This window comes from Hypanus sabinus, chromosome 10 (genome assembly GCF_030144855.1).
Source record: "Hypanus sabinus isolate sHypSab1 chromosome 10, sHypSab1.hap1, whole genome shotgun sequence".
In the NCBI taxonomy this organism is placed as follows: domain Eukaryota; kingdom Metazoa; phylum Chordata; class Chondrichthyes; order Myliobatiformes; family Dasyatidae; genus Hypanus; species Hypanus sabinus.
Genome location: NC_082715.1, coordinates 148342187 through 148354778, shown reverse-complemented (window position 1 = coordinate 148354778; position 12592 = coordinate 148342187). Strand labels below are relative to the sequence as shown.

Sequence of the window (12592 nt, the reverse complement as noted above, 5' to 3'; positions counted from 1 at the left end):
GCTTCACATTCCCATTCAGATATGTCCATACATGGCCTCCTCTACTGTCATGATGAGGCCAAACTCAGGCTGGAGGAGCAACACCTCATACACCTGTAATGTACTGTGTGAGTATTCGTAGGTCAGAGTGCCTATGACGTCAGAATGGGGGTTTGAGAAAGTGAGTGTCTGGTGAATAAACTTGGTTGTTCAATATACTGCGGTGTCCGAGTCACATCAATACTACATGGTGTTGGAAGTAATTGCAAGAAAAAAAAGGAATAAAAGATGTCACAGTTATAGCCACCGTCAAGTTTAAACCTACAAGGTAATCTTACTGAGAACTGGAAAGTATGAATCCAGCAGCTTGAGCTGTTTTGCACCACCAGCAGCGTAGCTGAAAAGACGGAGAAAGTGCAATGTGCTACGTCTCTGCATGTGGCGGGGGCAGAGGCAATAAAGGTTTGCAACACGTTTGTCTTCCAAGATGATGAACAAGATAAAATTGAAGTGTTGAAGAAAAAGTTTCAAGATTACTGCAAACCAAGAAAAAATCTACCGTACATCCGACATTTATTTTTCACAAGGGCTCAAGGACAGACAGAGACCATAGACGCCTATGTAACAGATTTGAAGAACAAGGCAAAAAACTGAGAGTTCGGACAACTGCATGATTCTTTAACACGTGACAGGATTGTATGCGGCATACGAGATGATCATGTGAGAGGCAGGCTATTGAGAGAGGCGGAGCTTACATTAGAAACGGCGATTGATGTTTGCTGTGCCAGCGAGATCACGTCAAGTCAGGTTAAAATGCTTAATGAAGAGAATGAAGTGCACAAAATAAACACTGTGAAAACTGACAAGAGTAGGACAAAGGCAGCTCCACAGGATGGTCAAAAGGAAGTTAACTGCAACAGATGTGGTTATAAACATAGATACAGAAAATGTTCAGCCTTTGGTAAGACACGCAAATTATGCAGGGAAAAAATCACTTTGCAAAGATGTGCAAATATCAGGAGCAAGCAAGAAAAATGCATGCTGTGGAACAGAGTGAGGGCAAAAGTGACATGTCCATTGGCGCAATTGAAGTGGAACAGGCGGTATGCATCAAGAATATTGACAATGCAGTGATGGAGGACGAAGATGATTGGACTCACAATCTGATGATAAACAAGAGGAATGTGACATTTAAGCTTGACACTGGGGCAAAGTGCAATGTAATGTCAGCAGAAACATTCAACTCACTGGACATCAGAGGAAGACTGAAAAAATCCACCTGCAAGCTTGTTGCATATTTCAGTCACAAGACAGCGCCATTGGGAAAGAAAACACTCAACTGTGTGGACAAAGGACAAAAACACAAGATAGAGTTTGAGATAGTACAGCAACATGTTCCAGCAATACTGAGCAAAACAACATGCACAAAGCTAGGCCTGCTGAAGCGAATCTATGGTGTGGAGAAAGAAAATGACATTCTCAAAGACTTTACTGACTTGTTTTCTGGATTAGGCTGTTTACCAGGGAAACACCAAATCAAGATTGATCCAACTATTGCACCAGTTGTGCATGCCCCAAGAAAGATTCCAGTAGCTCTCAGGGATTAAGTAGTGGAGCAGCTACACAGAATGAAACAGATGGAAGTCATAACAAGACAAATAGAACTGACTGACTGGGTGACTAGTATGGTTACAGTGGTCACAGAGAAAAAGATGAGGATTTGCATGGATCCACAAGATCTCAACCGAGCCATCAAAAGAGAGCACATCCGCTGCTCACAGTTGAAGAGGTCATCTCACACATGCCTAATGCGAAATACTTTTCAGTATTAGACGAAAATCAAGATTGCTGGCAGATCAAGCTGGATGAGGAAAGTTCCAAATTATGCACTTTCAACACACCCATAGGGAGATATCGTTTCCTGCGTCTACCCTTTGGGATTTCTTCTGCAATAGAGGTATTCCAGAGATCCGTGGCACAAATGATTGAAGGCCTGGACAGAGTGGTCAATATAACTGATGATTTGCTGATATGGGGTGACACAATTGAGGAACATGATCAGAGACTGAGGAAACTTCTAGAGAGAGCACGTGAGTACAATCTAAAACTGAACAAAAGTAAATGTAAGATCAGAACTACAGAGATCAAATACATAGGTCACATACTCAGTGTTGATGGGCTCAAACCAGATAATGAAAAGGTCAGGGCTGTGGTACAGCTACCAACACCCAAAGATAAGCAAGAACTATTGAGGTTCATGGGCATGATACAGTATCTTGCCAAATTCATTCCCAACTTATCAGAGGGCAGTGCTCCACTTCGAAAGCTACTAGAGAGCAACACTGAATGGCATTGGGAAGATGAACAAAAGAAAAGCTTTGACACATTGAAGCAGTTGGTTACCAATGCACCAGCACTCAAGTTCTATGATGTAAATAAACTGGTGATGATGTCTGTGGATGCCAGTTCGGAAGGAATAGGAGCTGTTATACTTCAGGATGGGAGGCCTGTGGCGTATGGATCACGAACACTTACGGACTGTCAATGCTGATATGCTCAAATCGAGAAGGAATTACTCGCCATAGTTTATGGGTGTGAGATGTTCCACCAATATGTATATGGCAAAGAAATCCAGGTTGAGAGTGATCATAAGCCACTTGAGAGCATCTTCAAAAAACCACTTCACTAAGCTCCAATGAGGCTGCAAAGGATGTTTCTCAGGCTACAGAGGTACACCTATAAGCCAGGAAAAGAACTGTACATCGCTGATGCTTTGAGCCGTGCTTACCTCAAAGAGCAAAAGGAAGAGTTGCCAGGAAGAGAGCTGGAGGTCAACTGGGTTACACCTCAGCTACCCATCTCTGAGGAGAAGTTGAACATGTTCAGGAAAGCAACTGCAGATGATACTGAAATGCAATTGCTAAGAGACATTACAATGAATGGATGGCCAACAGAAGGAAAAGATGTTCCAAAAGAAGTACAGAAATACTGTACATTTAAAGAGGAAGTCAGCTGTGCATCAGGACTAATGTTCAAAGTGGCAAAACTCATTGTACCAAACCAAATGAGACAGGAAATGCTCAACAGAATTCATGAGTCACACCTGGGGATAGTGAAATGTAAAGAAAAAGCAAGGGACATTCTCTATTGGCCAGGTATGTCAACTCAGATAGAGGACATTGTGTCTCAGTGTGCTGTCTGTAATGAAAATAAAAACAGCAATCCAAGAGAGCCTTTGCTTCCCCATCCACTACCAGGAAGACCATGGGAGAAGACTGGCATAGATCTCTTTCACTACAATGGTGCAGAATATCTGCTTTGTGTGGACTACTATTCAAAATATCCAGAGATCACCAAGTTAAGTGACACGTCCAGTCAATGAAGTCGACATTTGCAAGACATGGTATTCCAGATATTGTTGTCAGTGACAATGGTCCACAATATGCCAGTGGTGAGTTCAGAGGGTTCTCAGAAAGGTGGGAGTTTCAACATGTTACTTCCAGTCCAGGGCACGCTCAGTCAAATGGACAAGCAGAGAGAACTGTACAAACTGTCAAGAACATGCTGAAGAAGGCACAAAGCAGCAACGGTGACCCTTACATTGCTCTGCTTGAATATTGCAACACACCGATTGAGGGTGTGGGGTTCTCTCCTGCGCAGCTGTTGATGGGACGTTGTCTGAAGTCCGAACTGCCAGCATCCACAACTCTACTGACTCCTGAAGGTAATCTTCAAGTACATGACAAGCAAAAGTACAAGCAAATAAAGCAAAAGAGCTACTATGACAGACATACAAGACAGTTGCCAGATCTGCATATAGGTGAAAATGTCAGAATACAGAGAGGAGACACTTGGCAACCAGCTGTGGTTGTGAACAAACATCAGCAACCAAGATCCTTCATAGTTCTCACGCCAGATGGCAGGAGGAACAGGAAGCATCTGCTGAAGACAGGCGAGAGGGAGTTTCCACAGGACATTTCCACAGAAACAGACATGGAAACAAACGACACCAAGAGTGAGGGGTGCGACGAAACCCCACAATGCAATGAAGGTGAAGGTTCGGCGCAGGCTGACCAAGGTGGAAATGCAGACCGCAAAGACACAGAGTTCACTCGAGAGACTGACACTGATGAAGAACGAGCAGTCACAGTTGTATCGCACACAGTCTGGGAGACAAGTCAAACTTCCAGCTAGATACAGAGACTAGATCTACCTAGTCTCACACAGCTTGAGGCAAAGTCACACATGTTATAAGTTCCAAGGTGTGAAAAAAAGGTTTATTAGCCTATGTTTGTAAAAGAAAATATACTGCTGTTAGTATTGTAAGATACAATGTAGAATACAGTATAAGGAGTTAAGATTTTTGTTGCAATGTAAGAAAGGCATTGTTTTGACAATTCACAGTGTTGTAAAAAAAAATCTTGAGAAGGAGGATGTAATGTAATGTGCTGTGTGAGTATTTGTAGGTCAGAACAAGGGTTTAAGAAAGTGGAAGTCTGGTGAATAAACGTGGTTGTTCAATATACTGCGGAGTCCAAGACACATCAATACTACAATACCATCTCGGTAGTCTCCAGCCCCTTGGCATGAACATTGAATTCTCCAACTTCCGGTAAATCCCTCCCCTCCCTTCACCCATCCCAGTTTCACTCTGTCTCCTCCTCCAGCTGCCTACCACCTCTCTCATGATTCTGCCTTCTTCTACTACACAGTGCTTTCCCCTTACATCCCTTCTTCACCTTTCCTGCTTATCCCCTCCTTGCTGCTCCTCCCTCACCCTTGATCTTTCCTCTGATTGGTTTTTCACCTGGCACCCACCAGCCTTCTCCTTCCCACCCTCACCCCACCTTCTTTATAGGGCCTCTTCAGTCTTGATGAAGGGTCTTGGCCTGAAACATTGACTGCTTGTTTCCTTGGATGCTGTCTGACCTGCTGAGTTCCTCCGGCATGTTGTATGTGTTGCTTTGACCACAGCATCTGCAGTACACTTTGTAGTTGCTTATTTATCAGATTTCAGCACATTGTGCCCTACTTATCACTGCAACCTCTGTCTCTGTCCCTCCACCTTCACCCTCCCCAACAAATCCCCATTCCATTTACATCACTTTTTTTTCTCCATGCCTGCTGGTACTATCACTCAGGTGCCTTTGTCAACCATCCTTTGAACCATCGCCATCCTTCGCCTCTCCCCCTTGGTCCCTTCTGCTTGTCATCATTCACCCTTCCTCCCTCCACCTACTACCTGCTGTTTATAAAGGCCATCCTCTTCTCCTCTCTCAGCCCTGATGCAGGATCTTGATCCTCCACAGATGCTACCTGACACACTGAGTTCTTCCAGCAGTTTGTTTTTCTGTTCCAGAACTTAACATCTGTAGTATCTTGTGTCTTCACACTAATATTTATTTGGACAGTATGCATCCTGGTTTCTATTCAACTTATTACTCATCAAGGGGGTATTCAATGGCGTTCCCACACAGAGTGTGTGATATATTGGAGCAAACGTGGTCACCGTTTTTCCCACAACTCCGAAAAAGTTATTTTAACTTGGTACCGTCGCTGGTATATACTGTGAGTGTGCTGTAGGGTATTGGCGACACACTTACCGACCTCCACGGCCGTATAAGCTAATTCGGGGTCGTGGATCAGGTCACACAGGGCCATGAGAGCGCGTTGTCTAGTGACGAGTTCGCGGTCGGCCAGCTCTCGATTGAGTTTGGGCAGAGCCCTGTCCGCGAACGCCACTGGTGCTTTGGTTGGGTCGATGTGCGGAGGTAGCTTGGCAGAAATTCTCGTGTGAGCCATGTTTCTACTGGCACAGCAACAAAATTAAGTGACCGACCGCGTTAAATAACCCGCGAGCACCAGAGTAGCGACTGTTTGAACACGCCAGCGGCTTGGTTCTGTTGCTATAGCAACGCCTGAGGCCTTGTTCTCTCGCCAGGCCGGCCCGGTTTTTACATAACTGAGTAATGCATAACAAACTGCTTTGTCTGGCGGCTTTTAAACACAGAGGTTGGTGCTGGGGTAACTGATTTTCTTAATATACATGCTGTACGGGGCACGATTTCCAAATTTTCAGGTGAATAAAAAAACCTTGGCGGCATATTGAACTGTAAGAACGATAGTAATGGACAGGAAGGAAATGTCGACACATTACGGGAAAAGATAACTTGCGGCATATGTAATTTAATCCTGAAAACTATGAAGTGATCTGGAGAATGAGAAAAGGCAATATAAACTAGAGGTTGTGACGAAAAGCCTTGGACCCGAACAACTTTAACTGTCTTTCCTCAGATATCAACTGACCTGCTGAGTATTTCTAGCATTTTCTATTTCATTTCAGATTGCAGCATTTGAGTTTTTTTAATTTACAATATAATCTAGAGGATGTTTCTAAAAGTAGTACAATAATAGAGGTCTGGGAGTATATGTCCTTGTTGAAACTGGCAAGGGTGATTGAGAAAGTGGTTAATTGCTTTTCAGATCTGCATAATACAAGAACAAGAAAAACATTGTGATTTATTTTTAAACGTATCCTGTTCTAGGTGTTACAAAGATTTGGAGAGATTCATGGAAAATTTACCAAAATGACAAACATGAGATTCTACAGATGCTAGGAGTCCAGAGCAACACACAAAAACGCTGGAGAACTCAGCAGGTCAGACAACAACTGCAGAAATGAATAAATTGTCAACATTTCAGGCCGAGGCTCTTACTTAGGACTGGAAAGGAAGGGGATAAATGCCAGAATAGAAAGATGGGCTGAGGGAAAGGAGGACTAGCTAGATTGTGATAGGTGAGGCCAGATGAATGGGATGGTTAAAGGGCTGGAGAAGAAGAAATCTGATAGGAAAGGGCATGGCAGAAAGGGTAGAAGGTGGGGCACTAGGGGTAGATGATAGGCAGGTGAGGAGAATAGGTAAAAGACTAGAGAGTAGAATAGAAGAAAAGGGAAGGTGATGGAATTGTTTTTAGCAGAGAAAAAAATGTTCATGCCATCAGATTGGAAGCTACGTAGACAGAATATGAGGAGTTGTTCCTCCAATCTGAGTGTGGCCTCATCAAGGCAAAATAATTCTTACAATGAGAAACTCTAGTTTTGTTGATCGACTGGAGAATTTATTCTCTTTGTAACAGAGAAGGATGCAAGGATAATCTGAAATCAAGGTTGTGAAAGATAGAAAAAGAAAGGAGCTCTTCGCACTGGTGGAGGTTTCAAAAATGAGGAAGTGCCAAAAGGGATATATGAAAATACTTTTTATTTACAGAGGTTAAGTCTATAATGTCACTGTAGAAAAGATAGTGAAACAAGATACCATTGTCACATTCAAAAAGGAACTGAATAAATCTGAATGGAAAGAGCTTACAGGGCTAGATGGGAGATGCCAGAGAGTAGTGGTGGATAATTGTTTATCAGGATGGAGGCCAGTGACTAGCGGGGTGCCTCAGGGATCTGTTTTGGGCCCAATGTTTTTTGTAATATACATAAATGATCTGGATGATGGGGTGGTAAATTGGATTAGTAAGTATGCCGATGATACTAAGGTAGGAGGTGTTGTGGATAATGAGGTGGGTTTTCAAAGCTTGCAGGGAGATTTATGCCGGTTAGAAGAATAGACTGAACGTTGGCAGATGGAGTTTAATGCTCAGAAGTGTGAGGTTCTACATTTTGGCAGGAATAATCCAAATAGAACATACAGGGTAAATGGTAGGGCATTGAGGAATGCAGAGGAACAGAGAGATCTAGGAATAACAGTGCATAGTTCCCTGAAGGTGGAGTCTCATGTAGATAGGGTGGTGAAGAAGGCTTTTGGAATGTTGGCCTTTGTAAATCAAAGCATTGAGAACAGAAGTTGGGATGTAATGTTAAAATTGTACAAGGCATTGGTAAGGCCAAATTTGGAATATTGTGTACAGTTCTGGTCACCGAATTATAGGAAAGATATCAATAAATTAGAGAGAGTGCAGAGACGATTTACTAGGATGTTACCTGGGTTTCAGCACTTAAGTTACAGAGAAAGGTTGAACAAGTTAGGTCTCTATTCATTGGAGCATAGAAGGTTGAGGGGGGATTTGATCGAGGTATTTAAAATTTTGAGAGGGATAGATGGAGTTGACGTGAATAGGCTGTTTCCATTGAGAGTAGGGGAGATTCAAACGAGAGGACATGATTTGAGAGTTAGGGGGCAGAAGTTTAAGGGAAACACGGGGGGGTATTTCTTTACTCAGAGAGTGATAGCTGTGTGGAATGAGCTTCCTGTAGAAGTAGTAGAGGCCAGTTCAGTTGTGTCATTTAAGGTAAAATTGGATAGGTATATGGACAGGAAAGGAGTGGAGGGTTATGGGCTGAGTGCGGGTAGGTGGGACTAGGTGAGATTAAGAGTTCGGCATGGACTAGGAGGGCCGAGATGGCCTGTTTCCGTGCTGTGATTGTTATATGGCTTTGGGGAGAAAATGGTGGCGAGGGCCTAGCTGGATTCCTGTAATATACAACAGTTATGCACATGATGTGTGTAATAACCTCCTTCCATATTGTGATCCTATGATACTTGGGGATTCTCTTAATTAGCCTTGGTGTCTTTGGTAATTTAGTGGTTGACTGATTACAGCAAAGTTCTCTTATGATGCTGTCCTCACCACCACTTTGCAGTGAATTAAAGTCAGCAAGTACAAAAAGTGCAAATAAGTGACCTGTGAATATATCAACCAAAAAAAAGAAGTTTTTATCATTTGAAACTAGTGGTCACCCTAATAGGTACACTTCAAAATAGGATACCGCAAAAGCAAAATACTGCTGATCTTGAACATCTGAGAAAAGAAAACTGAAAATGCAGGAAGCATTTAGCTGATCAGGTAGTAGAGAGCAAAAGTTACTATTTCTGTTAGATGATATTTAATGAAAATTAGAGAAGGAGCCACAGATTCTGCACATCACTGATTACTGATGTCTTTCTGCCAAAGAAAGCAGTAAGGATGTTATGTTTCAGGGTTGTGGATTTCCATTTAAACAGTTCCTGAAGGGTGTCATTGTGTCCTGCAACTCTATGTATGTTTATAAGTGACGGGTGAGTGGAATGGGTCAGCATTGCTCGGGAACAAAATTTAGAGTGACTGCATAAAGCATTGGGGGGATAGAGTACTATACTGGTGGACAAACTACCTCAGCAATAACTGGAGTACATTTCCATTCTACAAAGCTATGATTGACTCACAAACTGATTTGTTTTTGAGGCTCATTAGTATCAGTGCATCTGGGCTGTTTCAACTGCTGCACAGTGGCTGGGTGTTCATGGCATGTCCTCTGCCAGGATGGACACCTATTAGTGCTGGAGCTGCAGTGGCTGGTCCTATTAAATTCACCATACATGTGTCTTAGGTTTCAGAGTCAGCCAATTACAAAGGTTTTCAAGTATTGTGTTCATAATCATTTACTTTCAGTATTCTTATGTTTATGGTTTGGCTCACTTTTAATGTCCATTCACACATTGTAATTAAAAATAAATTTTCTATGACATTAGTGCAGTAAAATTCCACTATCTTGCTTTCAGACTAGTCAGAAGTCCCAACGCTTCAATGTCCAGGTCACCAGATGATGGATGTCGTACTCCTGCTAATATACTAGGACCCCACTTCCCTTTCTCATTCTAATACATTAGTGCAGGGATGGGAAACCTGACTGCAAGGATTTTCTCTGGGTGCTCCAGTTTCCTTCCATATTCCAAAGACTTGCAGGTTAGTAAGTTGTGGGCATGCTGTGTTGGTGCTGGAAGCATGGTGCCACTGGCAGGCTGCTCCCAGCGCATCCAGACTGTTGAACATTGATGTAAATGATGCATTCACCGTATGTTTCATTGTATATATCACAAACAAAGCTAATGTTTATCTTTATAATTATGTACTTTTTAATGAAGTGCTTATTTGTGTGCATTCATTCTATTTTTTCTTAATAAAAGTATAGCAGAGACAGATTGAAATAAATATTTTAGAAAACCTGTTCAAAAATTATTAATATTAATGTTTTAATTTATTGTGCCAACCAACTGGTAGGCATGTTCAAAGACATGTTCAGTCTCTCATTGCTACAGTCAGAGATTCCCACCTGCTTCAAAAGGCCAACAATCATACCAGTGCCAAAGAAGAGTAGGATGAGCTGCCTTATAACTATTGTCCAGCAGCACTCACATCTACAGTGATGAAGTGCTTTGAGAGTTTAGTTATGGCTAGAATCAACTACTGCCTAAGCAAGGACCTGGACCCACAGTAATTTGCCTGTCACTACAATAGGTCTACAGCAGATGCGATCTCATTGGCTTTTCATGGAGCAACAGATCACCTGATCAATACTAATACTTATGTCAGACTGCTCTTTATTGACAATAACTCAGCATTTAACACAATCAGTTCTGATCAAAAAATTCCAAAACCTAGGCTGCTGTACCTCCCTCTGCATCTGAATCCTCGATTTCCTCACCGGAACACCACAGTCTGTGTAGATTAGAAATAACATCTACACATCCCTGATAATCAACACTGGTGCACATCAAGGATGGTACTTGGCCCACTGCTCTACTCTCTCTACACCCATGACTTTGTGGCTTGGCACAGTTGAAGTACAATCTATAAATTTGCTGATGACACAACTATCATTAGTAGAATTTCAGATGGTGACAATGAAGCATACAAGATAGATAGATCAAGAACAAGATAGATCAGGTGGTTAAGTGATGTTGCAACAACAGCCTTGCACTCAACGTCAGTAATACCAGAGAATTGATTGTGGACTTCAGAAACGGTAAAACGAGGGAACACAAACCAATCCTCATCAAGGGATCAGAAGAGGAAAGGGTGAGCAACTTCAAGCTCCTGGGTGTAAACATCTGTGAGGATCTATCCTGAGCCCAACATATCAATGTAGTTACAACGAAGGTATGAAAGCAGCTGTATTTCATTAGGAGTTTGAGGAGATTTGGTTTGTCACCCAAGGCACTTGCAAATTTCTACAGATGTGCTGTGGAGAGCTTTCTAATTGGCTACATCACTGTCCAGTATGGGGTGGGGGAGGGGACCACTGCATCAGGTCAAAATAAACTGCAGATAATTGTTATCTGTTATTTTCACATCTTCAAGGAATGATGTCTGAAAAAGACCTACATTAGTAACCTGTTCTCGCATTACAAAGAGGATTTTTGCTTTCACAAAAATTTTTCCCATATAAGTTAATGGTTCTTTGCTTTATGCCATTTTGGCTGAAGAAAGGTTTCATAGGAATGCTCTACCTTTGTAAAAGGGGGGACACCTGTGTGTACGTACATGCACGTGCGCGCGCGCGCACACACACACACACACACACACACACACTCACTCACTCACTCACTCACTCACTCACTCACTCACTCACTCTCTCGTGGCCTAAGGTAGAAGGAGATGAGCTGTACAGCTCTCATTACATGCACGTGCAATTCAACTCTTTCAGTGATTATGCAGAAAGTTTGAAGTTAATAGGCCTCTGTTAGTCTCAATAGACCATGGATTAGCACCTTGGAAAGTTTCCAGGGTGCAAGCCTGGGCAAGGTGTTTTTTTTAGGGAAGACCAGCAGTTGCCCAAGCTGCAAGTCTCCACTCTCCACGTCACTGTCGTTGTCCAAGGGAAGGGCATTAGGACCAATACAGCTTGGCACCGGTGTCATCGCATAGCAATGTATGGTTAAGTGCCTTGCTCAAGGACAAACACACAACCTCAGCCAAGGCTCAAACTAGCGACCTTCAGATCACTAGACAAATGCCTTAACCACTTGGCCATGCACCAACTTTGAAGTTAATAATTCATCAGTTAATAACTCATCGGGGTGATTGATAAGTTTGTGGCCTAAGGTAGAAGGAGATGAGTTATTAACTTCAAACTTTCTGCATAATCACTAAAAGTGTTGAACTGCCTGTGCATGTAATGAGAGCTCCTTCTACTTTGGGCCACAAACTTATCAATCACCCCTGCTGTGGACACTTTCTGGAGGTCCAAGATCCATATGCTCCATGACCACTGGACTAAGTGTATAGATGTAGGAGGGGACTATGTTGAAAGATAAATATGCTAGGTTTTCTAAAATTGACTCCTTCTACCTTAGGCCACAAACTTATCAATCACCCCTCGTGTGTGTGTATAGAGACACACACACAGTAACTTACAGTTTTTATGTACTGTTGATGCATTACAACATCTCATAACATATGCCAGTGATATTAAACTTGTGATTCTGATTCTGATTATTTCAAAGGTTTCAAAGATTCTTTTATTATCAAAGTATACAACTCTGAAATTCTCCTTCTCCAGATAGCCATGAAACCAAGAAAGAAAACAAAGGCAGCACGATCATCAACCCCCAAATCCCTCCTCTCGCACAAAACACAAGAAAGATTAGGTGAGAAACATAGAATATAAAAAATTATAAGACTGAAAAACAAAGGTTATAGTCCAAGTCCACATCCAAAATGCAGAAAACCTGGGTAAGGTTCTCAAGGCACAGCGGCAGCCTCTCTGGTACAAGACAGGCAGCCGGCACTCATTCACCACGCTTGCCTCAATGCTTCAGTCTCCCTTGTCACTTTAATCGGTGCA

General features: G+C 42.4%; 1 protein-coding gene and 1 long non-coding RNA gene across 2 annotated transcripts in view; one reads left to right on the top strand and one right to left on the bottom strand.

Annotated features, from left to right (window-relative positions):
- Window positions 1-5910, bottom strand: part of rsph14 (radial spoke head 14 homolog) — a 728187-nt gene extending 722277 nt beyond the window's left edge. Inside the window, exon 1 of the mRNA XM_059983229.1 lies at window positions 5583-5910. Within this exon, the coding sequence (XP_059839212.1) occupies window positions 5583-5781 (199 nt within the window). The 5' untranslated portion in view covers window positions 5782-5910. The remainder of the gene's footprint in view (window positions 1-5582) is intronic.
- Window positions 5865-11361, top strand: LOC132401234 (uncharacterized). The gene is made up of 3 exons (XR_009514529.1): window positions 5865-5991; window positions 6525-6637; window positions 9528-11361. It is a non-coding gene; the product is annotated as an uncharacterized LOC132401234 (long non-coding RNA).
- Window positions 11362-12592: the final 1231 nt, after the last annotated feature.